Source organism: Phodopus roborovskii, unplaced genomic scaffold, assembly GCF_943737965.1.
Source record: "Phodopus roborovskii unplaced genomic scaffold, PHOROB, whole genome shotgun sequence".
Classification (NCBI taxonomy): domain Eukaryota; kingdom Metazoa; phylum Chordata; class Mammalia; order Rodentia; family Cricetidae; genus Phodopus; species Phodopus roborovskii.
In genome coordinates this window covers 36,113,305-36,141,116 of record NW_026126517.1, presented here as the reverse complement: position 1 = coordinate 36,141,116, position 27,812 = coordinate 36,113,305, and the positions used below count along the sequence as shown (strand labels likewise).

At 45.5% G+C, this 27,812-nt stretch overlaps 2 protein-coding genes across 3 annotated transcripts in view; one reads left to right on the top strand and one right to left on the bottom strand.

The window, feature by feature from the left end:
• Hexa (hexosaminidase subunit alpha) lies at positions 1-26,303 on the bottom strand. 2 transcript variants are annotated; one of them, XM_051197629.1, is made up of 14 exons: positions 25,929-26,303; positions 11,697-11,789; positions 10,283-10,348; positions 9,063-9,109; positions 8,522-8,632; positions 7,553-7,654; positions 6,278-6,410; positions 4,656-4,836; positions 3,212-3,295; positions 2,869-2,941; positions 2,162-2,345; positions 1,703-1,793; positions 1,067-1,171; positions 1-243 (listed from the first exon to the last, which is right to left on the bottom strand). In XM_051197629.1, exons 1-14 carry the CDS (start codon positions 26,179-26,181, stop codon positions 180-182), a joined length of 1,587 nt encoding a protein of 528 aa, XP_051053586.1. In that variant the 5' UTR covers positions 26,182-26,303; the 3' UTR covers positions 1-179. The 2 variants fall into 2 exon arrangements, with proteins under 2 accessions (XP_051053586.1, XP_051053587.1); XM_051197630.1 differs by lacking the exon at positions 11,697-11,789.
• Tmem202 (transmembrane protein 202) overlaps positions 26,088-27,812 on the top strand; it is a 28,278-nt gene continuing 26,553 nt past the window's right edge. The window contains exon 1 of the transcript XR_007835304.1: positions 26,088-26,236. The gene's annotated coding sequence lies outside the window, so the exon portion shown is untranslated. The remainder of the gene's footprint in view (positions 26,237-27,812) is intronic.

Here is a 27,812-nt window from a genome sequence, read left to right as displayed (position 1 = left end):
TTAAAGAAAATGCCACATCACTCTTTATTGAACACCAGTGCCAGCACCAGCCTCCTCCTCTGTAGTCACAGGGGTACGTGGGCAAGGGGCTCTATCCCCTGTCAGGGAGACGGTAGAAGCCTGGCCCCGTGACTGTTCTCTTAGGGCCAGCACCCTCCTGGGTACTTGATGCTGCCGGCTCAAGTCTGCTCAAACTCTTGCTCACAGTAGCCTACACTGATGGGCTGGGCCTGGACTCCTCTCCTGTAAGAAGACACAAAAAATGGCAGGTGAGTATTTCTGCCTTGGACTATTGCAACACCTTCTCCAGAATAACCATGAGGCCCCTTCCCATTTCAGTGAGTCTCAAAATATTACTGTGCCCAAATCACTTGAGGTTCCTCTAAATGAAGAGCCTCCCTTTTTTTATCCTGAAGGTCACTACTCCCCAATACCCCCCCCCAAAAGCCCCAGTCATGTTAGAAAAGAGGTCAGAGCCTGAGGGGTGCCTGATGCTCATAGCCCACTCAGATGTCTACTCCTGTTTCTAATGTCCTCTAAGCACAGCAGTGAAGAAGTGCTGAGCTGGGGATTAAACCCTGTCCTTCTGTTTCAGACTCAAGTACTAAGAACTGACCTTTACGGATCTCCAAGCACATCTTCATTATTATCCAAATAAACATGCTTAGATATAACAAAATACCAGCTCAGAGCCACCCAGTGCCTTACACTTCATGATGCATGGCTCTCAGCCCAGAAGCCTCTGCACTAGGCTGTGTTTTCCGTTATCAAGACCAGTCAATAGCAGAACTAAGGAAATGACCGCATACACAGGTCCACAGTCAAAGGGAGGTATAGGCATTCATGAAGAGTGCATCAGAGTTGACAGGTTCAATTCCTGCTTCCTACTGACTTTGGACAAAGTACTCAGGAGATCTATGTGCCTAAAATGGGAATAAAATTTTCCCATCTAGTGGGCTGTGATACAAATTCAGTGGGACAGAGAATAAGCTTCCCAAAATTTTGACTATTACTCTTTTCTTCTCAGTTTGGGTTCTCGAGTCTCAGACCTGCCCAGTCTGCTTACCTCAGCAGCTCACAGCGGAAATGCGACAAACGTCTAAAGGCAAAGTCCATATTAGTTGTCAGGTTGCTGCTCCACAATCTCTCGGCAATAGCACCAGCTCTGGGCCTGTGGGGAGGAGTGCAAAGCAGATTGGGCCCCATGAATCTTCCTTCCCAGACTAGTTCAGGGCCAAGACAGGAATGACACCTTGTTCAAGGCCAACAGCCAGGCAGGGGCTCCTCAGGTAGTTTCAAGGCTCAGCCCCACCCTTATTAAAAACCATCCTCATTTCAGACAGTGATCCCAAGCACCTCCTCTCCCAAACACATAGGAATAAGGGTTAGCCTTAGAAACATGGATGGCTGGAAAGCTAACTTAACTGGTTTACCCAACCATTTCTGGGGAGGCTGCTTCAGAAGACCTTACTCTCCTACTACCAGATCCCAAGCAAGTGCCCTTGTGCTCTTTATGGTACTTGTGGAGACAGTGGCCATCCTCTTTCAGACCTCATGCAGAAGCACACACACAGAACACACGAGCCTCCAATGCAGAGAAGCATCATCTCAGTGCTCCTCCCTCTGCTCTCAGGCTGAAGGGAGTAAGCATGTGAGGCAGAAGCCCAGTCCTACCCTCCTGGTCTGACCCCAAAATCCTTACCAGAGCCTGGGGACCAGGTTTGTGCTGTCCACATACTCTCCCCACATACAGGCCTCCCCTCCAATGACCAGATTCTTCTGTTCAGAGGTACCTGAGGGAAAACAACAGAGCATGGGCAAGGGTGGGGCGGAGGGTGGGGTGTGTGTGAGGAGGGGTTTCACTTTCAAGCATCTTTCCAGCGTGGTCTTCTTAGATAGCCCATTTCATTTCCTCAATTGCCGTGTATTGTCCTGCCTCTCTCTTTTTTTCTTTTATTAATTGCCTTCTGTGTGAGGGCGTTGGATCCTCTGGAACTGGAGTCACAGACAGCTGTGAGCTACCATGTGGGTACTGGGAATTGAACCTGAGTCCTCTGGAAGTACAGTTAATGCTCTTAACCTCTGAGCCATCTCTCTAGCCCTGCCCTGCCTCTCTTAACCTCCACCCTGCATCTCAGTCCAGAGAGTACCCTGCTCTCACCATGAAATGCCAGGGGTTCCACTTTGTACATGTCCTTCCAGTCAGGGCCATATGTTATGCGGTTCAGGTACCAGGGAGCAGAGAGCAGAGCCCGGAAGCCAGCCTTAGTGATCTGTTCCATCTCCTTCATGTACTCTACTGGTATCTCTTCCCGCCATACCTGTATAATGGTGTCAGGCCGAACCTGCCATAAGAAAGGACAAAGGGCAGTCACAATATGGAGCTCAGAAGTTTTGATGTTCATTCTTATCAAGACACCCGGGCCAAGGGGAGTGTGCTCCTTGTTTCCGAAGCAGCAAGAGATGCTTCTGTGACTCTGATCACTCATCTCACACACACCCTCATAGGGTTGAGGTGCTCCCTATTCTGACACAGCTCCCTGATGTTCCCCTCCCAGCCCCACTGCAGCTTCCCTGTCTACATAGAAGTAGTAATTACTTGTTGAGAGCTGAGGGAGCAGCAGTGGGGTCCAAGCAAGGACTCAGGCCTCTGACACAGGAAGAAAACAGTACATAAAGCCTCAGGCATCTCAAGCAGCCACAATTAGATAAGAGGCCACACCTCTGTAGCTCTTTTAGAGAGATAAAGAGCAATAGCATTCAGTTCTCTGACCAGTAAAGCCTATTTCACACCAGGACTGGTCTCTACAGAGGTTGGGAAGGGCCAGGGAGATGGAGACGGGCGCCTCTTCTCTGTCCCTGGCTCACCTTTACTTTATTATCAAACACTTCCTGCCACACCACATAGCCCTTGTCATAATCAGAGACGATGTCCAGCAACCTGGAGAGGAGAGGGACATCAGCAAAGGGTCACTCAGCTGTGTGTGCCAGCCCTCCAGGTGCCAAGGTGGGCAGGCCCTATCCCTTACCCTTACTGGATGGTCCCTTCTCTGGGGCTACCATCTGACCACTCTAACCCTGAAAGGACAGGAGACGGGGACCTCTAGGGGGCAGGGAGTGGTGACACAGGGACTGACTCTGGTGTAGAAGGCAGAGACCATCCCCCAATGGAGGTGACTCCTAATGCGCCCCACCCCCCTTCTTTCCTCACGTCTGGATGTAGAAGGATTCTAGCTGCTTGAAGTCACTAAAGCCCTTTTTCTTCATGAAGGCCTGGATATCAGGGTTGGACCTCCTGAGTAGCAAAAAGAAAAAAAAAGAAAAAAAAAAAAAAAAAGATGATTAGTTCTTTCAACCCCTGAAATTTGTGACAATTTACAGATCAGTCACCTGGCCTCCTCCAACTATCCCTTTCACCTAAAATATTGAAACCACCAAATACAGCAGAAGTTCTCCAGTGAAGGTAAAAGCTGTAATGAACCACAAACACAGGCTGAGAAAGAAAGAAACCTAGGCTTGAAGAGTCTGAAGCCCAAGCTCTCAGGGAGAGTGCACCTTCCATCTATACCAGGACCCAAGGCTAAGCAGGAGCTGTGGCATGCTGGACATGGCTTCCTTCTCTGCTGTTCTAACTGGACACCAAGCCTATGACTGTGACCTTCTGCAGATCCCCCACCCTACAGTGCCTGTGTTTTGCTTCCACGTTCTTCTCATTATGTGCCCCAAAGAGAAGCTATTTTCTCAAGCCCAAATCTGGGGTCTCCTTCTCAGAAGCTCCCTGGCCTCTTTTGAACTCTGTAGATCTAAGAGTTTACACGTTATGAGTTAACATTAATTAGGTATTGTCACTTATTAATTTTGAATTCTGTAACAGACTTAACTTTTTTAAGATTATCTTTTTCCTTTATGAATATATTTATATGCAAGCATGAGTACAGGGTCCCACAGAACCCATAAGAGGTCAGATCCCTTGGATCTAGTTACAGGCATTTGTAAGCTGCCCAGTGTGGGTGCTGGGAATCTGAACCCCAGTCCTCTGATAGATCAGAAAATGTTCTCTAGACTGTACTAGACTCTTTTTAAAAATTATTTTACATCCCTGCTGCAATCTACCCACCTCCTCTTCTCCCAGTCTCTTCCCTTCACTCCCCCTGTTCCTGCAATCCACTCCTCCTCTGCTTAGGAAAGGGCAGGTCTCCCATGGCATATCAAGTTGCAGTAAGTGCTCTATCTGCATGTATGCCTTTATGCCAGAAGAGGGCATCAGATCCTACTAGAAATGGTTGTGAGACACCACGTGGTTGCTGGGAATTGAACTCAAGACCTCTGGAGCAGCAGCCAGTGCTCTTAACTGCTGAGCCATCTCTCGAGCCCCTGTACTACTAGACTCCTGATTAGACTATTTTAAGTCTTTGTAAGTGGGAATTACTTTGTTCTATCCCCATTTCTCCAAGACAGGGTATAAATATATCCATAAAAATCTCAAGGATGTGTGAGAGAAGTGAAAGAAGGGTTCATGCCAATAGCCTTGCTAGTCACACCGGGCTCCCTCAGTAGACAGTCCCCTAAGTAGTGATAGTAAGCCCATAGTACTGACCTCTATTCTCTGAGTAACCCACCCTCAGGCTGGTATATGAAGTCCAAAAGGCTCATACCAGCAGGTGAAGTCAACTTCATCTCCTCCCAGGTGAAGATAAAAGTCCGGAAAGACAGAGCTGATTTCCAAGAAGAATGTGCTCATGAAGTCATAGGTACTGTTGAGACTGGGATTCACGGGTCCAAAGGAGCCAGAGGGATGGGACCCAGAGTAGCAAGGAGTTAATAACCCAGGGACACCTAAGTTAACAGAGAGCCCATACAAGTGTTACAAATATACAGATTTCCATGTATACTCCTATACACATGAGGCCCTTGTAGAGTAGATGACTATGTTCATTCTCACAAGTAGCACCCAGTACTCACAGTAACCACCTGTTTAGTCACACTCAAATAAATACAAATATGTCTGCCATCAGAGATGGAGGCTGGGTTACAGGCTCCTAACCACTGATGTGTACAGTCTTGGTCTGATACATGTCTTCCAGCATAAATCACCTACTTCCTCAAGGCTGTTGTTCTCAAGTGGCCTTTCAGACACAAAGCAGGGGAATGGCTCAGGCACATAATGACAATTCCTCCACTCTAGCTCCTGCTACCCATTTCCAAATTCCCGAGAAATGTCTCTGGCCTGGAAGCTTCCTGCTTGTGGCTGAGGAGAGGCAGCAGCTTTTTTCAATCTTCCCCATGGTTTCATCTGGGCTCTTACTCTAGGTTCATGGTTACAGAAACAAGTGAGTGAGCAGCAAGAGTTACAAAATAACGGTGATCTCTGGAGGCCAGCTCCAATTCTTTTTTTTTTTTTTTTTTTTTGAGACAAGGTTTGTCTATGTAGTCGTGGCTGTCCTGGAACTCACTAGATAGACCAGGCTGGACTTGAATTGAGGGAATCCACCTGCTTCTGCCCACCCTGAGTACTGGGATTAAAAGTGTGTCCCACCACTTTCTGGCCCCCAACAATTTCTTTCCTATAGATTCTATCCCGGGGTCAAATTCCTCAGTATATAAAGTATAGGAAACCTAGAGCAGTGTCTGGGAGACATCTTCCCCTTTTTGAAGGGGTAGAAGACAGGGCATTACTTATATGCCTCAGGCTGGAATTGAACTTGAGATCCTCTTGCCTTTGCAGTTTCCCAAATGTTGGGTGTACAGCTAGCTATATACCAATATACCTGGCCTCTCCATCCTTCCTTCACTCTTTAAGATCCAGTTGTTTTACGTATATGGGTGTTTTGTCTGTATATGTGTCTGCACATTAGATGCTATAGAACTACTGTTACAGATGTTTATTAGCATGGGTTCTGGGAATTGAACCCAGGACTTCTGGAAGAGCAACTAGTTCTTTTAACTGTTGAATCATTAATTATCTCTCCAGCACCATCTGCTCATATTTTAATAGTAAAAGTGCCCTTCTCTGCACAAATTAAATACTTCCCAGGAGCTTCCCCAGGCCCGGAGACACCCTTGGAAAAGGCATGGGTAGCAGGAGCAAAGATGAAGACTGTGCCTCTAGACTCAATTGGGCTACCCCCTTGCTTTACCACTAGAAAGAACTTCCTCTGGGCAGGAGTTGATGAAGAACAGTTTTCCAAGGGCCAAGGCCAGGATAAATGATATATAAGAGCCAACATCCTGGAGCTCCTCTTTGGGCAGACCCCTCCAATGGTAGCATTATTCTTACCTGGCCCCCAGGACAAAGTGTGGCCAGGAGTGTCAAATTCTGCCAGTACACGGATACCCCGAAGCCGTGCATATTCAATGACCTCCTTCACATCCTGTGCTGTATAGATGTGAGTGACAGGATTATATGAACCCTGAAAGACAGAAGATACCCTTCAGATTCTCATTCTCTGTGAACATCTGTCTACAGCCCATGTGTACTTAGGACTTCTTCAAGGGTCTTTATCATAACTTCTCAAAAATTAATACATCTACTGCTTTCTTCTGGAGTGTGTGCATGTGAACATGTGGAAGCCCCAAGTAAACATTAGATATGTCCTGAATGACTTATTTTCTGAGATTGGGGGGGGGGGTCTGTGATGGTTTGAATAAGAATACCCCCCACAGGGTCACAGATTTGAATACTTGGTTACCAGAGAGTGGCACTATTAGGCGTGGCCTTGTTAGAGGAAGTATGTCACTCAGGGTGGGCTTTGAGGTTTCAGACAGTTAAGACAGGCCCAGTGGCTCTCTCTATTTCAGCTGCCTGTGAGTGTGGATATAGAACTCTCAAGCTCTTTCTCCAGCACCATGTCTGCACATGCTGCTATGCTTTCCATCATGATGATAATGGACTAAATCTCTAAACTGTAAGCAAGCCCCAATCAAATGCTTTTCTTTACGAGAGTTGCCATGGTTGCTGGGTAATTGTGGCACATGCCTTTAAACCCACCACTCTGGAGGCAGAAGAAGGTGGATCTCTGTGAGTTCAAGGCCAATCTGGTCTATAGAGTCAGTTACAGGACAGCCAGGGCTACGTAAAGAAACCCTGTCTTGAGAATGCCATGGTCATGGTGTCTCTTCACAGCAACAGAACACTAAGACAGGGTCATTCACTGAATCTAAAACCATTAAGCTCCAGGAATCCCGCATCTCTCCTTTCTCCACCCTTTCCTAGTGCTGGGGATCTGAACTCAGGTCCTTATGTTTCTCGGAAGACACTTTACTGACTTACCTATCTCCCTAGTGCTGCACCTACTGTTTTATCTGAGCAGTGTATGGTCAGTGGGATAAACAAGAAAGAATTGTGCCCATTTAATAGGATGTATGTAAATAACAACATCAAAGAACAAAACCAGGAGACATTATCTCCTAAAGGTTTCAAAACAAATTAATGTGTGGACTTGAACCCTTCGGTCCTGACTCAGAAGCTGCTGCCCTTTCCCTTTGTTTGCTTAGGATGAGAACCACTGCCCCTGGGAACCTGGAATCTGTGTTTGGGTAAAGCAAATCATACCTTTCTGGTGAGTTCTGGGAAAGTGAAGCTCTCATAAGGGAAGGAAGAGTCGTCCACAAGGTGCCAGTGGAACACGTTGAATTTATTGTACGCCATGACATCCTGAGGCCAGAGCACAGATCAAATTGGGCAGGCCGCTCTACGTGCAACAGCAAACTCATCCTTCCTAAGCTCCAGGGATGCACTTATAGGGACTAAGGATCAAGTCAGATCTTCCTATAAGGGGGTCCACTGACATCCTCTCTACTAGATGAATTCCGGCCACACTGAGGGTAGAGTGGCAGCTGCTGTAGAACCCTCTTGTCTTCCAAAAGTCCCCATATATCTCAGAGCAACACTTCCTCCTTCCATCTTTATTATCTGACTAGGAGACCTGCTGGGAACTCAGCTGCCACATAACTTAACTCCCAGAAGCCAAGGCTGACACATATAGCTCCCTTGGTCCCACCAAAAGGACAAAGAAAAAGGCAGTCACATGAGTTGCCTATACATCAAATTTAGGAGTGCTAGAAACTTCCCCAGCAAAGGCTTTAGGATCAACTTTCCTATATTATTGACTGAATTAAACTGCGCACAGCTCTGCCTAGCAAGGGAAGCCAATCCTCCAAAACAGATAAGCAGCACTGTAACTAGAGTACGAAGTCTTCTTCAACATTTTCCCAGGATTACAACCCCCCACCCCAGAAGATTTTATTTATTTATTTTATGTATATGAGTGCTCTATCTGTATGTATACTTTTATGCCAGAAGAGGGCATCAGTTCCCACTACAGATGGTTGTGAGCCACCAGGTAGTTGCTTGGAATCAAATACAGAACCTCTGAAAGAGCAGCTAGTGCTCTTTTCTGCTGAGTTATCTTTCTAGCCCTGGATATCCTCCTTTTTATTTAGGAATATGACATCTATTATCCCTTGCCCCATTACCTCAGAACCAATGCATGAAATGAAGGAGGCCTTAAGGCCTGGTTACCAGTGTGTCCAGGATGCTAGACAATGGCAGGTAATGACGAGATGTATCCAGCAGTATGCCCCGGTGAGGGAAGCGGGGAAAGTCTTTAATCTTCGTCTTGTTGATAAAGAACTACGTGAACCAAACATTGAATGCTTCAGAATTCAAAGGGAGAGAGACTCTCCCTGGATCCCCAAAAGCCATGTGTGAATGTTCACCAAAGTAACTAATCCTTCCACCCTCCCCACCAACTTCTCTGCATCAAAAACAAGTAACTGCCCCATGCCAACCAAACACAAGCATACCATATACTACTCAGTCTACACACTGGATTTTCCTGAAGCTAGCAGGTTTATTTTCTTCAAGGCAATATGACATCAAGATAATGACTAAATGACCCAAGGGAACCACATTACAGTATCTCCAAATAGATCAACTCTATCAACCCTTATCTATTCCTATACTCCCACGGGGGTAATCTGGAACCATCAGGACTCTATCTAAAGCAAGACTCATAAATTTTGGAGGAAACCCCAGAGCCTTTTGGAGAGTCCATACTCACTGTTCCCTCAGCTGATTTCCAAACAAGCTGACTGAAAGTCTCCAGACCTGTGGAGAAGGGAAGAGGCAGAGTAAAGACCCTGGGAATAAAAAGGATGTTTCCACTTGGAAGTGGGGACCCCAGTATGCTGCCCTTCCCATCTCCCAATGAACTGGGAAGAAAGAATCACAATGACTTCCAAGGAAGCTGGATCCATAACTGGGCCTCTTCTCTGTCTGAGGGGGGGATCCAGGGGCTGGAGGCTGAGGTATGGTAGATACAACTGCCCTCGAGGGTCTACCTAGTCACTAACACAGGCTTGCAGCAAGGCCCAAGCACAGGCAGACTAAGTTCAGAGTATTACATATTCTCAACAGCTTGGGCCCTACTTCTGGAAACTCAATAGAAACTCCACAAGCAAAACAAAACAAAACAAAACAAATCCCCAGATTTCAAAATGAAAGGCTTCATGAGACCTCAGTGGTTAGGCAGAAATGTTTGATGAACATTTCTATGTATTGTTTGGGCCTCTCCCTACTTGGAGTGGGATTTCAAATGTTCCTATGCTTGAAGCCTTGCCCCTTCTGTTTGAGCAGAGGACAGAATGTGGTTGTGTGTTTTTCCTCCAAAGAATACAGTTCAAGCAATGAAATAACAATTCAAGAGTGTGCTTGCTTTGGCCCCTAGGAGCTGGTATTATAGGCATGAGCCACCATACCCAGCTCTTTCCCCCCACCTTAAAGAGATGGCTGGTCTAGTTATATTGTCCAGGATGATCCTGAACTCCTGGGCTCAAGTAATCTTCCTATTTTAGCCCCTTGAATAGCTGGGACTATCAGCATACTACCAGCATGCCTGGGTTAGCTTTACTTTTTTTTTTTTTTGAGACAGGATTTCTCTGTGGCTTTGGAGCCTGTCCTGGAACTAGCTCTTGTAGACTAGACTGGTCTCGAACTCACAGAGATCCATCTGCCTCTGCCTCCAGAGTGCAGGAATTAAAGGCGTGTGCCACCAACACCCAGCTGAGCTTTTAGTTCTTAAAGACTTTCCAATTGTGTACTAAGTGAGCAGGACAGTGTCTGTGGCAGGGTCCTCTCCCCAGCTACCCATCTCCCATTGCCATGAGACATGCTATACCAAGTGTTAATGCTATGCACAGCTACAAGATGGGGAAATATTCCAATTGCCCTTTTTATTCCCTAAGGGGGTATTCACTGTCACCCCCTTCCCCACCTTCTTACCTCGGAGGGCGCCCCAGACAGTCTGAGAGGCAAGTAAACACTGTTCATCATTTATGGTTAGGGTGTCTGAAATGACAAAAGTGAGACTGTAGACCAGGCATTCTATATTAATCTCTGAATAAACAAAGCAAGCAAGCAAACAGGACTGAGGATGGGTAAAATGCCTGCAATCACAAGGAACCTGAGTTTGGTTTGGATTTTCAGCCAGATTCTGTGGCACATGTAACTGATATACTGGAAGGGTGGGGAAGTGGAGTGGAGACAAGCAGATCCCAGGAGCTCATTAGCCAGCTACTTTAGTGAAATGACGAGCTCCAGGCTCATGAGAGACTATTTTAGGTGAGAGTGATGGAGGAAGACACCCGATATTTAGGCGTGGCTTTCATTTGCACACACACAAATATATAGATATACTCACATGAACACGTTGCACACAACACATGAACAAACATGTATTTCACACATAGGAATAAATAAATAAATCAACAATATCAAAACCCAGGAGGGTGGGTACCACATTGGTTCTGCAGGCCTAGCAGATGGTACAAGTGTTTAAACTAGGCAGGGCCCTCTGCAAAGCTCCACTCTGCTTGTCGGTTAGTTTCCCCACAGAATCATGAGATCCTTCCTATCAGCTTTCAGCTGAAAAGTATTTATGTTGACTTAGCAAAGGGAATTGGAAGGCCTGCAGAGTACAGTTCAGGATGCAACACTGACAGCCCCTTGTATTGCCTTTTACTCCAGGCTTTAGCCAGTTCATCCAAGAATACGAGGAAGATCCAAAGATTCAGATGTCCACATTGGAAACTTTAAGTCCCATATTGCTCTGGGAAGTGAGTCTCAGGACTATTGACTTACCTTCACAAATTTCCTCCTCCAGTGTAAGATTTCTTGAGAAAAACCAGCAAGTGTCCACATTTCTTTCTACCCCTCCCTTTTCTCTCTTTTTCAAGATAGGTTTTCCCTGTGTAACCCAGGCTGTCCTGGTACTCTCTTTGAAGACATGGCCTGCCTCTGCCTCCTGAGTGCCTGGCTATGTGTCCACACTTCCTCCCTCCTTTCTTTTCTTTCTTTCTCCTTCCTTCCTTCTCTCTTTCCCTGCCCCCTCTCTCTCCCCCCTTCCTAACTCAACTCTGTAGACCAGGCTGGTCTCAAACTCACAGAGATCTGCCTGCCTCTGCCTCCCAGTGCTGGGAATAAAGGTGTGCATCACCACCACCCAGTTATGTATACCTTTCTTAATCAGTTCAGAAGGCAAGTGTCACAAGGGACACAAGAGTCCATGTGACATTTTCTGTGGTTTTTGACACTTAGTGAGCCCCAGTCCCTAAGGCAGCAGCTTAGCCCATGTTAGCTGGAGGGACAGTTCCAGACAAGAGCTTGCTCTGAGGATAAGGAGCAAGGTGGTACTTACAATTTTCTACTGACTCCAAGTTAGGAAACTCGTTACATTCAGCTAAGACGACGGAGACAACCAGAACGTTCTTCCCCAACGTTTGCTGTTTTCCTGTGAAGACATATAAGCTCAGTGGGCTGACCTACCCCAGAAGTAGCAGGGTAACTCACAGCTCACTAGATCCCTAGCTCTATCTTCTTGAAAGGGAGTTTACCCTCCACACTGGCCCTGTCTCGTCAACTTCAGCTTCCCGTCTGCTTGTGTTCCCACTTTTTCAGCAGCCTGCTCTGACCCTGTTAGAATGAGATGGCAGCTATCCCTAACCAGGTCTCTCCATTTCTAGCTTCTTGTATTGCCCCAAGTTCAATCCCAAGATCCCAATGAAGGCTTTTCATGGAGAGACAGCTTCAGAGCACCTTGGTGTGCAGCACCTGCTGAGTGGCAGACTCAGACTGCTAGGAAGCTACGATGCAAATCAGCCATGTCAGAGAACTCACTAACATCTTCCCGACCCCCAATAATTTTTCCATGATCAATGTATTTGTTTTGAAATAGAATCTTGCTAGGTAGCCCTTTGAACTTGCTATGTAGACCAGGCTGGTCCCAAATTTGTGGCAATCCTCATGCCTCTGCCTCCTAAAGTGGGGATTATAGTTATGAATTATATCTATGAAACTCCCACACGTAAGGTCCATGTCCAGAATTGTTTTTCATGAAGGGGAGGTCCACACTTGGCTGTGTGTCCTTATCCCACTGTAGACTAGCACACGGTACTTAGTACCGCTCTTCAAAGCTTCAGGTAAAGGCGTTCCCATTTTGTTAAAGTCCATGAGATGAAGAACAGATAGGAGACAGGAGGTCTCCCATGAGAGTGGTCCTCAGATCGGGGGAGGGGGGAAAGCTAGTGGTCATCAGCCCATCCTGCTTCCTTCTGTTCTTTCCCCAGCAGGTTCTCTAGGGTAAATCTCTGTTCTCAATGGCAAAAGCCACTCTTTGTGAGTCAACATACTCAGTAATGATGTTCCACAGACCCTAGGCCATGCAGATAAAAATTCCAAAGCCAAAACACAAAGCCAAAGCATTTCTCTTCCTATTTTCCAACCTTCTCTGTCAATTTCAGGGTGATCTGATTTTTTTGTTGTTGTTGTTTCATTTTGTGAGACAAGGCATTGCCCAGGCTGACCTCAAACTTGCAACAACCCTCCTGCCTCAGTTTCCTGAGTTGCTAGGACTATAGCCATACCCAGCTTGCAAGATGGTCTGATTTTACTGCCTTAAGTAGGATTGAATGAACCCTCTCTGTTCTTTCCTGGGGCTTTACATATGTTCCTGACCCTAGAAACTACAAAATCAGGATAGGATGGCTTGGCAGAAGGCAGGAAAGTCCTCAGAACCAGACTACAATCTCAAATGTTACCCATCTCCAAGCAGAAGGTACCCAAGTGCCACAAAGCATGTGAAGAAAGCCAGACAAGAGATACTAGGCCCTACCATATGTCTACATCTCAGCTCACAGGGTGATAAGCAGCCAGTCAGTAAAGGAGTAACCCCACCACACCCCCAAACAGAGCCAAACAGATCTCTCACCTCACACTAATTCCTACTTAAACCCCTTAGGGAAAAGGAATTTGACTCAGACCTATCATTGCAACTCAGTCCTTCTGAGTCTGTAGTGTCTTCCTAAGTTCTATAATCAAAGGAGCTACCTCTCTAAATTTTACATGTCTACAAGTCCCCCAACTAGAGTCAAGTGAAGAAAACCAGCAGAGTACAGTTCTCTGTGACCCACACCTCATCTCTGTCTCCTTGAGCCACTCTTACCCTCTCATGTCACATAGCCCCAGTGTGACTTCGGAGGGCTCCTCAGACTGTGTCCTGACAGTCAACCTAACATAGGAAATGTCCTGGCTTCCCTATCATCCTGTTGGCCGCCAGTCTGCCAATGAGAAGTCACAAGTCACCCACATTTCAATTACCACAGTCATTGTCCTGATGGCAAAATGGCGGTGAGCTACAAACATCAGGCTTGTCTAAGCCACCACTTGTTAGATGTAATTTTCATCATTTTCACATTTCTTTCTTTCTTTCTTTTTTCTTTCTTTTTTTTTTTTTTTTATTTTGTTTTGAGACAGGGATTCTCTGTATTGCTTTTGAGCCTGTCCTGGAACTCGCTCTATAGACCAGGTTGGCCTAGAATTCACAGAGATTCACCTGCCTCTGCGTTCCGAGTACATTTGCTGTGCATAATCTGGGCAAGAGGAGTGAATGTATCACAGACTCCTCAGACTTTGTGAGCAGGAAAGTGCTCTCTCCCCCCTCCCCACACAGAACAATGCCCTTCAGACAAGTGCTCCTTCTCCAGTTACAAACTGCTTTGCTGCCTGCCTCCAATCTTGTGGAGATGGATCTAGCACTCCTACGACTGCCTGGCTTTGGGGTGATAAAGAAGTCAATTCAGAGGTCTGGATGAAAGAAGCTCCCAAAGGGAAGGTCTGGGGGAGGTGGCAAAACAGGAGGGACACTGGATCATCTGAAAGAAGTAAACACCTTCGTCATTGTGGTTTTCCGCCTCCATGCTGCCACTGTGCCAGGCTCTGAAAAGAGCAGGGAACAGGCAGGAACCAGTACAGCCGCCTTTACAGTCACCAGCACTCCTTCAACTGAGAACTAAGATGTGGGAGGCTGGGTATGGCAAAGAGCCTGCTCAGCCAGCAAACACCTGAGCATGGGTGCCATGGGGGTCAGCTGGGAAGAAAGGAAGCTGTCTCATGTGCCCAGCAGCAGTATGGAGGTCAAGCTCAGGGCTGGGAAAGCTGGTTCTGCTACCACCATGCTGGGCAGGTCTTGGGCTTCCACTTCCCTGTAAACAATGGAAGGGTGGGACCACATTCCTGCTAGCAGGACCTCATCACTCCAGATGGACAAAGTTCTCCAGGGCCCTACTTCATGTCCTCCGCCCCCTGCCTCGCTCAGAACCCTGCTTTCATCAGTTTAAATGAAATGTTCTTTTGAGCTCACACAAGTTTGCATCTTTTTCTAACTAAAGAACTAATTGAGAAAGTAACAGTCCAAAGGCATCTAAGGATTAAAATTATAAGCATCATCTTGTCCTTCCTCAGTCCTCTTACTGTCCAGCTCCCACTTTTGCAATACCTTTTAGTACAACATTGCCTATTCATCACAGACATGGGATTCAACAATACTTTCAATAGCTTGTCACATCCAACAAGCAAAATCCTTAATCTTGATCAATTTAACACCTGCCAGCTGTGCCTCAACCCTGTCTCCTGTACCTCCCTGAGGCCTCAGGGAGACATACACAACAGCAGGACTGTGAAGATGGCTCAATGCCGAAACCCTTGATGCACAGCAGGAGGAACTGAGTTCAGATCCCTGGTATGCACCTAAAAAAGCCCAGGAATAACTGTGCACACCTATTATCACAGGCCTGGGAGGCAAAGGCAGGAGAATCCTGGAGACATGCTGTCCAGTCAGGCTAGCCCAATCAGTGAGTTCTAGAGTCAATGAGACCCTGTCTGATAAGTAGGAAAGCAACTGCAGAAACACCTGACATCAACCTCTGGCCTTTGCAAACACATGAATGGACATCAGCACACACACAAATCTGAGAAAGTTATCTTCTGTGTCCTCTATTGTCCCCTTCTATTCTCTATAGCATCTCTTTCAAGCTTGTGCCACCTTCCTCAAGTCTATAACCCAGTCTCACCTCCCTACTTTCAGCAGATTGGGAACTCCCACCCTCCCACCCTCACAGAACACCTGCAACACTGCACCCGTCTTTACCCTTCTCTCCCCCACCTCGATGGAAGAGACTTTCCTTCACCTGCACTCAGGATCTCTCCTCAGGGTCCTCATATAAATTCCCCTGCCAAGTCTTCAAGTGACTTATTTCCACTGACTCTTTCCCACCAGCATTAAAGTATTTGCCTGATCTCAAGTGCATACTATCTCAAACACCCACCCTTTCTCAGGCTTTCCTGCCTTAGAGAAACTGCTGAGGAAATGCAGTCTGGGTGGTTGGGACTGGACTCCGAAGACAGGCAGATTGGAATTTAAATACTGATGCTAGCTCTTTTTAATGTAAGGTCCTGGGCAGGTTATTTATTGAGTTGTAGTTTTTCAGCTATAAAATGGGGACTGAGACAGCATCTATCTTATCTGGTAAACAAGAGGAAGACACATGTCAAGTGCTTAACTTGGTATCTGGCACATTGAGTACTCAGACAGCTGGACCTGGTTAGTCTTCTCTTTGTAGCCACTTCCTCACACTCCATCTATGAACTAGCTTCCCTCAACATACGCCTCTGAAAATGTATTTACCAAAATTCTGTAGTTCTGTAACTAAGTTCACAGGACCCTTTCTAGTTCATACATTCATTGTTTATTGAGGACCTACTATGTACTAGGCTTATTCACTAAGTGCTAGGAATACAGAGTGATCAAAAAGGACAACAATCCCTGCTATCAGGGAGACAGTATCCTGGAGACAACTCTCTTTTTCCTGGCTGGTCAAAAATCCCTGACATTGAAACAAAGCTCCCTCAACTTGGCCTCTGGTAGCATAAGCCTTTTAATCCCAGCACTTGGGAGGCAGAGAAAAGTGGACCTCTGTGAATTCAAGGCCAGACTGATCTATATAGTAGGTTCCATGCTATTCAGTAGCTACACAGAGAGACCCTGTCTCAAAACAAAAACAAACCTTCCCTTGACTTTTGGGGGTCTCTGCTCTCCTGGCTTGCTTCTACCTCCTTGAACATGACCCTTCTTTTCTGATGCCAGCCTTCTCTCTCCCTCCCCATTTACAGACTCCTTGGACATCATCATCTATTCCCACAATAAGCTCATGACTTCCAAACCTATTTTTCCAAGCCAGTCCATCCCTCTGTGGAGCTGTACAACTATACACCTCTGGCTCAGCTGTCTCAAGAGCCCCTGAATCTTCAATGCAAAGTGAACTCGTTTTACTTCTCTTGGCTGAGCCTCTCACTTTGATAATAGCATCGTATATTCACCCAAATAAGAAGCTTCCTCCTGAACACTCTCCATCTGAGTAGACTACAAATCTACTCACTACTCAAAACAATGTTTACAGACTGCATGTCATGTGTTAAACATTTTTCTAAGCACTGAGGTTTCAACAGTTTTTTAAAAAAATTCAATTAAGTCTTATGATTACAAGAATCATCATTAACTCTTAGTATTGTGCTACTTTCCCACCCTCACTCACTGGGCCAGAGCCTCAGTTCAGTCAGGTATAGTTTCTCTCCTAGATGACTGTGAAAACCATCCAGGTGGTCCCTCCCACCTCCACACTGTCCTCATTTCAATTTGCTGTCTTCCAGGATCTTGTAGTATGAAAGTAGTATGAACTTCTGACCATGACAATCCCTGTGTAAACTTCCCTAATGAGACGGAGGATGTAATTGGAAGACAGACCAATTGCCCAGCAAAAAAAAAAAAAAAAAGAAAAAGAAAAAGAAAGATAAAGAAAGACCCTCTAATATCATGGCGTCCTGAGGTTTTCAGGTGAAGGCCAGAAGCCACTAGAGACCTTATGGCTCATTCTCTCACTTGCTCTATTTGGGAATTCTTATTATAATGAAGTGAACTCTTTCCAGAGCCTTGGTTCTGTCCTGTCTTCTCCATTTTTTTCTCATTACAGATTGCTTCTTAATATTGAAACAAACTTGGCATTTCTTCCACATGTTTGGCTAAGAAACAGCTCTGGTCTTCCTTTTTAAAATGTTTTGGCCATTCCCCCACCCATTCCTAAGAGTGCTTCCTAAGTGATCACGGAGTACACAAACATTTTTCATAACACTTATCTTAATATGAGCTGTCTGTCTCCTCACCTAGGCTGTGAGTTCCTCAACAGCAGGGACCAATCTGTGTCTTTGTATTCCCAGTGCCTGATACACGGTAGTCATTCAATAAGTGTTTGCTGAAAAAATGAATGATGCTAGAATTAAAATATGCACATTTAATGCTATGGATGCATAATGACTGTGCTACACGATAGTCAGGCATAAATGGCAAACAGTTAATCTAGAGATTCTTTTATACACCCAAGTCTAGTACTTCTGAAGTCCTAAGGCTAGGGCAAAGGTTGCTAAGAAGATACCCAGGCTTGCACAAAGTGCCTTTTCAGACATGCTCTGAAGAACTCTGGGGGTGAATATCCAAAGTTTCAGGTCCTTCCACTTCTCTAGAAGGGAAAATTTGCTACTTTTAGGGCACCTGGAAACTATAAATCTTCATCATAGTGCAAAACCATCTCTCCCTCCACCCAGCTCACTTCTCACCAAATCAAAGCAACCCCACCTGTCATGCACTAGATACAAAACCCTAACAAGGCAGAGAAAATGTATGGGGTCATGCAAATGGCATTTGGTTTGGCCTCTGGGCTAGAAACTTGAAAAGTCAAGCCCCTTGAGGACACCTTCCACTCTTTAGTGCCTATCTTGCCCCCACAGGCTCCGCTCTTCTCCTAAACTGTGACAAGGTTTGTTTCATGACTACTCTGTTCTCCCGGTCCCACCTTTCCATTCATCACACTCTGGCCTTCCCTAACTAAGATTCCCTAACTAAGATGCATCAGAAACTGTTATAGGTGCTGGAGCAGTTAAAAAGAAAAACCTGCTCTGGGGTCCCTGCCCATGAGGAGCTCACAGTTTAGCAGAAGAGATAAACAATTACTAATCCCTGTGATGAGCTAAGGCAAGACAGCACAGCGGTCCCTCCAGAGAAGGAAGAATGCTTCACACCACAAGAACCTCTGGCATATGATCTGGAATCATGATTTGTGTTAGCAGAGAGGCTATCTGTAGCATGGGACATATACAGGTGTGTCTAGGAAAGGCAGAGATTTGCTTACTTTATGTACAAGAGCTTTTTGTCTGCAGCTATGTCTGTGTCATGAGTGTGCCTAGTACACATGGAAGTCAGAAGAGGGTGTTGGAGTTGGATATGAGGCACCACAGGGGTGCTGGGAACCAAACCTGGGTCCTTTGCTGTCTCTCCAGTGACCTCCCCCCCAATCCAATGGCAATCTCTGAAGCCAACTGCCCTGAGCCTGGGACCTCTTTTTGATGCTGATCTCAAGCAGGATGTCCCAAGATTCTTCACCCTAAAGATACTATTAACCCTTATTCAGAAGTGCACTCTCTCCCACCACTGATGAAATAAATACTTGAGTATTTATTCCCATCCCATCCCCCACCCAGGGTTCTTCTCTGTTAACATCTCTGACTGTCCTGGAACTCACTCTGTATACCAGGCTGGCCTCGAACTCACAGAGATCCGCCTGCCTCTGCCTCCCAAGTGCTAGGACTAAAGGCATGCACCACCACTGCCTGGCTATTTCTAAATTTTTTGTACCATAGACAATGTTCTGATAAACAGGTATGTATGAAGCTTAATATTTTTTTGCAAAACAATTTCTTTAGGGACAGGAATACTAAGCCAAAGATACTACAATTTTTGGTTATGATACTTCCAAAATATTGTATTTATTTATAACCCAAACCCACAGATGTGGGTCCATTTTCCACACTCTTCCAACATTAGCCCATCTTGATTCTATCTTTGCTTGAGAGTTTAATAAACAAAACAAGGGCTGGAGAAGTAGCTCAGTGGTTAAGAATGAGCTTGTTGCTCTTCCAGAGGATGTGAATTCAGTTCCTAGCACTCATGGAATGACTCACAGAGAGCTATAACTCCAGACCCACTGGATGTGATGCCCTGTTCTGGGCTCTGTGAGCACAGACACAGAGTCAGACACAGACACAAACATACACAAACTTTAAAAAAGAAACATTCAAACAAAAGCATAGCTACAAGGTGTAATCGCAGTAACAACTAAATTTAAGCATTGTTTGCAATTACTAGCCATATTCTTTGCAAGCCATTTAATAATTTCATTTTTTATGTGTATGTGTGTGTGTTTTTTTAATGGAGTTCTCATATGTAGCCAAGGATGGCCTTGAACCTGCTATGTGCTAAGGCTAGCTTTGAACTCCCAATCTTCTTGCCTCCACCTTCCAAGTCCTGGCTAGTTATTTGTTTGTTTGTTTGTTTATTGATAGATGAAGATGCAAATATTTGGCCTATTTTGCCCATTTCTCCTTTTATGCTGTTTTTGGATTTTGATGATTTGAAACACTGTCTCCTGGTAGTCCAGGCTGGTTTCATACTTGGGTAATCCTCTTGCCTCAGCCTCCTGAGTGTGGGATTACAGATGTAAACTACATGCCCCTCTTTTTCTTTAATATTAGTTTCTTTTAATTTTCATATAGTCAAATATGGTGTTTTCCTGTTTTTTTTTTTTTTTTTTCCTTCTTCTTCGATTTGCTTAGAAAGGCCTAGGATTGCAAATCCCCTCTATTGCTTTTTATTTTAGAGTTTGACTTTTAGATATTTAATCTACCTAGAATTTACTTTATGTTTGGCAAGATAAAGATTTTACTTTTTCCAAATAGGTATCTAATCTTCCTTATATATTTACTGATGGACTAACTCTTCACTATTGACTCGGTACAATCTTTAGCATATGTTAAGTCGCCAGATAAACTCTTTTGTTGTTGTTGTTTTTCCAGACAAGGTTTCTCTATGTAGCTCTGGCTGTTCTGGAACTCACTCTGTAGACCAAGCCTCAAACTCAGACATTAACCTGTCTCTGCCTCCCGAGTGCAGGGATTTAAGGCATATACCTCTACACCTGGCTTCCCACATGAACTCTTGATGGTCATTTTCCTGGCAATTTTATGGTCAAAGAAATACATAAACCCCTCTGGCTCATTTCATCCTATATTCCTATAAAAGTAATTTCCTTTTCTCCACAACCCACCAGCACTGTGAATCATTCTTTTACAGCTACTTAACTCCCAATACCATTCACTGTTTTCATTTCCTCCCTAACAGTAGCCCTGTTCCTTCTAGAACAATGTCACTTCCCCTGCAACTGGTTCTGATATGAAGTGTCTTCTCTCATCCTGGAGCTGAGACTCAGGCGCTATTTCTAGACTCAGCTCCCATGCTGGTCTTCTGTGGCTCAGGCCAGCTGGCTGTGGCATCTGGAATCTCACAGTACTCTGAAATTTCCTAGTCACTTTACACCTCACACCCTGGAGTCTTGTGGCTGTCAGATGACCTGGACACTCAGGAGGAAGAACTAACCCACGCTCGGGCTTAGCAGTTTTCCTGTAACATCAGTAATGCCCTCCTCCTCAACCAGCCTCCAGTCACCTGCTGAACCTTCCTGTCTCTGGAAATAGCCAAACTTATCTCCCAATCTTCATTACCACACAAAACTGGCCATCTGCTAAAATACCTCTTACTGCATACATCCAAAACCAGGCTCACAGTCAATCAGACTAGGTGATCCAGCCCCCACCCTCCCCCATCCCAGTCTTGGTCAATTCTTTCTCTTTTCAACCCTTAGCATTTCCTTTTCCCTTCCTCTCTTTGTGAATCGTCAGCAACGTGTGAGAATAAATATTCATGCCACTAAATGACAAACTGGAGCCATCTTTAGCACCCTATCCTAACTCTAGATGTCCCAGCACATCTCTAAAGTCTCTGGGCAGTCCAGAGAGGCCATGTCACTGCAGCAAACCAGCTATTGTTATCACTAACAACCATAAGAACTGCCTTCCCTGCCTCCAAGTCTTACAGCCATCGAAGCCCCCATGCAGCCAACCTAGCCAATGCCACCTGTGTGACAACCCTGGCTGGCCTTCCTCTAATGCTCCTACTTCCTAGTGCTCCCTAGGCTACTTCATGACATCAGAACTTGCTGACCCACCTGAGATGTGTGCACATCAACTGCGTTGACCTTGAGTGAATAAGGCTCAAAGGATTCTTACCCGTTCTCCAAGGTGGATTACTTCCCATCACCAACTCCTACGTTCATATTTAATTAAACAATGCCTCAGAAAAACTTTTCAAACTTCACTTTACCCACCATCCTACACTTGGACCATGTGTTCTCAAATCATTTGCACTTCAAATATCACAGAAAAAATATACTTTATTGTATGTTTATAGTCTCACTTTCAGGGACTGTAATTTTTTTCACAGCTGGCCTCAAATTTACTCTTGATCTTATGATCCTTATGCCTCCCACTACTAAGTACTGGGATTATGTGTTCCACCACACCCACTTTACGATGTGGAGGGAGCAAACCCAGGCTTTGTGTATTATCAGCAAGCATTCCTCTATCTCAGCTACAGCCCCAGGCCATCACTGTAAATTATTTAGGGACCAGAGGTGCTTGATTAACATACTCTTTAGACTTAGCACTATTAACTAATTGTGGTTGATTAGTAAGCACTAATTGCATTAAAGATGGAAGGAAGGAGGGTGGATAGAAATACTTCTGGAAAATGATAAATGGAGCAGAGAAAAAACACTTATGACCTGAATGGTAATGAAAAGGAGTTAGATGTTAGAAGTGACTATTTGAATCACTAACACTAAGTTATGACCAGAGCTTAATTTTCCCAGAGGCTAAGAGTTTTCCAAATGACTAATTGTCCTGACAAAGATCTTTATGAGCACAGCAGGAACACAATGAAAGGAGGACATCTTGGTAGACAAACAAATCTAGATGGAATCCCCTACCATAGCCATGAGCTGGCCATCATTCTGCCTTCAAGTCTTAGTTCTGAAAACAGGACTAACACCACCCCACAGAGCTGGTTGACAAAACACACCGACTCTTAAGTGCAGTCATTCATGCCCATTGCCTTGCTCTCTCCACTGCCCTTCACTAAGTCAGTTTTCCCAGCAAATGGTATGGCACTTATCCATAGGAGTCCTGGGAGCAGGTGCCTGGGAGCATAACCATTTTTCAAGGGCTTCCTCCACTATCAAGTGATGGCACACGTGGAAGACAGCCTGACAGCTTCAACACAGAAAGGCACGTGGACTTGAACTCTTGAATCTAGCTAATCTAGGCCTGTGGTTTCAGTTAAAGGGACACAGCCACAAACATGTGCTTTTGAGGTTTGAAGGTAGTACTGTATCTGGTAAGCAGGCTCCCCCATCTCCAGTAACAGGCTGCTTCTGATGGTTGAGCTGCTGAGCACCCTACCCCTAGCACCCTACCCTTGCACAAACATTCAAAAAAGGAACTCCAGCCATACCCAAGACCAACCAAGGGGCATAAAATAGTTAGCTGGGGAAACTTAGTCACAATCTGAGACAGCTGGAAAAAAAACCAAAACAAAAACAGAAAGAACACTTCCCTGAACATGGGTGCTTTTGCTACAGCTAGGAACAGAGAAGAAAATTCAGTATGTTTCTCTAGGAACGTGGATTTTTGTGACCTTGAAGTGGGTCACAAAATTCTTTATATAGGCACACATCTTTCATGTCTACATACCCAAGTGATTCTCCTGAGCTGCTCCGATTGTCAATAGCTCTACAGTGGTGGGCCAAAGCTCCTAGTCAGACTGGTTAAACACATTCATTCATTCATTCATTCATTCAAAGACAAGATCTCATTAAGTAGACTGGTTGGCTTGGACCAAACTATATAAACTAGACTAATCTGGAACACATAGACATCTGCCTGTCTCTATCTCCTGAGTGCTAGGATTAAGGTATGTGCCACAAGGTCTGGCTTTTAGTTTAAACATTTTCTTGAGAGTGAGGGGAATCAAAACCTTTAACTTTAACAATCAAAAAAAGTTACAACACACACAAGCATGAGACCATGTACCCAAGACAATGAACAGGTCAGCTGGCCACCCGCCAATGCCTTCCCTACTTTACTTTTGCCAAGAACTAGGTATGGAGTAAGGAAGTAGAAGGCAGATATCTCAGGGTCATCTCTATATTTTTTTTCTCTTTATTTTTTCTCCTTCAGTATTTTGTTGAGGGTCAGACCCAGAAATTTGTACATGCTAAGTAATCTACTGTTGAACATCAGCTTCAGCTCAGTTTTATTTTAAACATCAAGTCCTCCTCATTATTATGCCCTCCTTCAAAGAGTGCAATGACATTCACAGCTGTTTTTGTTTTATTACCCCCTGAATAGCTCCAAGTGCCAAAGCAAAACACACAGAGATGGGATGGGGGCAGTAGGAGTGGGGTATGGGAGTGGGTGGGATGAGGAAGTGGCAGAAGTCTAGAAATTAGGCTCCTAAGCATTCCTAGGATGGGTAATAAATGCACCTTATTTCATATTTCAGATCTTCCAAAGCACATAGCCTTCAAGCACAATATCCAAAGGTCAGAGAGAGCAAGTATAGTTCAGAGAAACAAGAATCAAAGATTTCATACACAGACCCAAAACTAGCCATACACACACCAGGAAGCTGAGCTTCTCAGGTTCAGAATTAGCCAGGATTGTTGTGAAAACATTATGATTTAGGTAGTTAATAAGGAAAGCCACCCAGCCTGTTGAAGACTACAGGCAAAACTAACCCCAGGCCCCAAGAGTTCAAAATGAAATATATATATATTTACTTTTGGCTCTCATCCAAATACAGTTGATCCTAGTACCTAACCTCTCCTCCAAAGATATTTTCATTATTTTTCAGTATGTACCACCTCATTATCTACATACCCCATTATAAATGGCATCATAAAACTTTCTTCCTCTTTGAAAACAGTAAACTTAAAGACAACCCAATCTTCTACAAGAATAAAGTATCAGGCCACTTCAGAGGGAGAGGTTTGTTTTTGTTGTTTGTTTGTTTATTTTTAGTTAGGGCCTCTGTCAGCCCAGGGTGGTCTCAAATTCATTATGTAGCCAAAGATGACCTTGAACTCTTGGTCCTCCTGGCTCTATCTCCCAAGGTTTTATGAGATGAAGGGTACTGAACCCATGGCCTACTGCGCTCTACCCACTGAACAGCACCCCAGGCCCTTACAGTGGAGAGTTCTAATCATTACTCCTTCAAGCCCAGCTGCCTGACCTTACCTGTTTCCTTTCTATATTTCCAAGATGCATTTGGCATTTCCAGTTCCATGACAAAAGCATCCTGGGTTGAGACAACAAGTTGGGAAATTATGTGCTCCTCCAGCTTTCTGGAAATCAGACTCCACTCGGAAACTGAAACCTGCAATCACCCTCTTGTTGATGATGTTAGAAAGACACAAACACAGTGATGATGCCTTGTAGGCTGTGTCTGGGTCAGTTTTAACTCAGGAGGAAAGACCCACACTAATTGTGGATGGCATGGTCTTACATGCTGGAAAAAGAGGAAAAATGGAGAAGTAGTCTTCTATTTTCTCTGTGGCCATTGTGCAATGTGACAAGCTGCCACAAGCTCAGGCACTCATGATGGACTACTTCCTCCCATGATGAGACAAAATACAGCAACGACAAAAGTAAAGAACGCACCTTACATTCAAACAGCCCTTTAACACAACAGAACCAACAAACTCCCTAAACCCACTATGTTACAGGGACAGTTAAGGAAGGAATGTCCAAAGGAGGCACTTTAGAAGATTCAGACTATAATGACCTATGACTTACTAACAGTCACTTGTCTACTACCAGAGAATGAACAAATCAAATACTGATGCTGGTTGCAGAAGAACCAGTTACCTTACATTCATTCTACATAAAAGGGCTTGGGATGGGACAAGCTTGCTCTGCTCAGCATCTACAGTACTCAGGGCCGACATGGACGGGCATTCCAACACTGTTCACCTCCATCCCTTGCCACTTACCTCATCCACCGATTCCTCACAGTGTCAGGCCTACACTTTTAAGTTTGGTTCCAAGCCTCTGCGTCTAGTTGCCTCTGCCTAGGTCCCTGGAAGCTCACTGCATTGTGTTCTATGATTCCTCTCACAATGTAAACATTTGCTAAGCAACTTATGTGCCAGACAAACACTGAGTTCCAATAGGATGCCCTGGTCAAGGACCCACTTGAACATGACCTAAAGAATCATCTTAAATGTCTATTGGAAACATATTGTCAATATTGTGACAGCCTGGTTGAACTGTAGTCCTACAGCAGGCATTAAAAAAGAAAATAGAAAACCTAAATACTGCCCAAGAGAAACATTCAGGATAAACTCAGATCCCAGAAGTCTGATTAATGATGGGGTGAATGGAAAAAGGGCTAGGCTGTGGAAGCTGGATAGCCAGCTAGAGGAAAAACAAGGGGAGAAGGGGAGTGGGAGGCGACTGGCCCGGCTGGGCAGAAACCTGGCCTGGGCTAATGACGGAAGGTGGCTCCTTCGGAGGGAGGAACGGGGCTGTGACTCACTTGAGAAGTTGGGTCGTGGCCAAGAGCCAGAACCGAAGAGCAGGTTACGGTAGCGTCGAAAGGCCTCGTCAAGGACCACGCAGCCCGCCTGCGCGGCCGAGCCGGCATGATACCGGAACTGGAAGTTGTTGGGGTACAAGGTGTAGCGCCGGTGGTAGGTTTGGATGTACTGGGGCCAGGGCCATACCGCCGTGGCCGAGCAAGCCAACGCCGCCGCCAGCAGCAGCGAAACCCAGAGCCTGCAGCCTGCCATGGCCCACCGGCGAGCTCTCTCACAGCAGGCTGAGCCCACGTGAGGCCCCGGTCAGGTGAGCGGCGCCCGCGTGACAATCGAAGGGTCACGTGAGCGCGCGGGAAGCTGGGCTCGATCCCGGCGATCGTTAGGCCAGTGACTCCGCAGCTCCCGGCCTGCAGGGCAGTGAAGTAGTCCCCTGCAGGGCAGTGAAGTAGTCCCCGCCCTGGCCAGGCCTCTGTAACAAACCTAGGGGCTGGGCAGGGAGGTACAGGCGCCGCCCCTGGGATTGGAGACCCTACAGGGCGTAAGAAAAAGCCGAAGGAAAAGCAGAAGAGTCCAAGTCATGTGGCACAAAGGGCACTTACTCTTAGATAGGAAAAAAATGTTTGGAGACACCCCATTGCCTGCCTCCGGGGGCGGGGGGGGGGGATCACTTGCAAATATCCTATTAAAATAAAACTGCCTCCTTTCACAAACAACTCCACATTGCCTGGTGTGTATTTAGTGCAGGCAGCAATACATTGCTGGGACTTTGGCTGCAAGATGAAAAATGCCTCCAAATATTAACCAGGGGCCTGGGCTTGCAGGAGATGTCTTAGGAAGCCTAAGAATCAGGACTTTGTTCTGGGGGCAACTGATAGGCACCCCAAAGTCGTGTGTTTTAGAAATCATGTGTCGTGGCTCCTGGTTATGATGCCAGAATTTGTGAGGATAAGGCAGGAGGATTGCTAGAAGTCTGGCTACCCTGGGCTATCTAGTGAGTGCTAGAGCCAGGTGTGTTGGCACAAACCTATAATCCAGTACCCAACAGATAAGGCAGAAAGAAGGCTGTAACTCGAGGCCATTTTTCACTTAGATAATTTAGAAGAACCTATTAAGAGATTTCTCTTGGCTGAGGGTATAGTTCAGTGGCACCTAACTTTCCTAGCATGCATGAGAATTTGAGTTCAGCCCTCATCCCCGAAGTGAGTGGGAGGAACAGTGTAAGAAAAGATAATACTTGAGTCTTGCATAACCCATGCTGATTGCTATGTAGCTGAGGATGGTCTTGAACTTTAGATTCTCTTACCTCCATCTCCTGAGTGCTAGGGTTACAGGCATGTGCCTCCACACCTGATTTACACAGTTGTTGGGTATGAACCCAGGGAGGGCTTCATGCATGTATAAAGATGAATGCTCTACTGACTGAGCTATAGCCTAAGCCTTCCTCTTTCTGGATTCTTTGTATGTTTGGGGAGCATGTTCAATGTGTGTGGGTGCATGTGTGTATGGGGTATTATTCCTCCTTAGGTACTATCTACCCTGTGTTTTGGAACTGGGTCTCTCACTGGCCTAGGGCTGCATGGTGGTCTAGTCAGTGAGTCCCAGGGATCTTCCTATCTCTGCCTTGAAGCACTGAGATAACACGTGTATGCAGCCTTAGCTTTATTTTATTTTATTTCTTTTAGGTCCTGGGGATTGAGCTCGTGTCCTTGTGCTTGTGAGACAAGCATATCAACTGGGCCATCTCCCCATGCCCTGTATTCTTAATTCCTCCATTGCTTAAACCTAAACTTTCATTAGCACTCTTAGGGTCTGGATACTCACTTTACCAGTCAGAAGAGACTTTACATATGGACACATAGAGAATCATGGATTGAGGCAGCAGT

Bases quoted from the DNA above. Each gene is read 5' to 3' on its own strand.
- Hexa (XM_051197629.1), bottom strand. From the start codon at position 26,181: ATGGCAGGCTGCAGGCTCTGGGTTTCGCTGCTGCTGGCGGCGGCGTTG. The intron at 11,790-25,928 runs GTGAGTCACAGC...ATGTCTTCACAG, and splicing joins GCCACGACCCAACTTCTCAA to GAAAACAGCAAACGTTGGGG. The intron at 2,942-3,211 runs GTGAGGAAAGAA...TCTCCTCTCCAG, and splicing joins GAATCCTTCTACATCCAGAC to GTTGCTGGACATCGTCTCTG.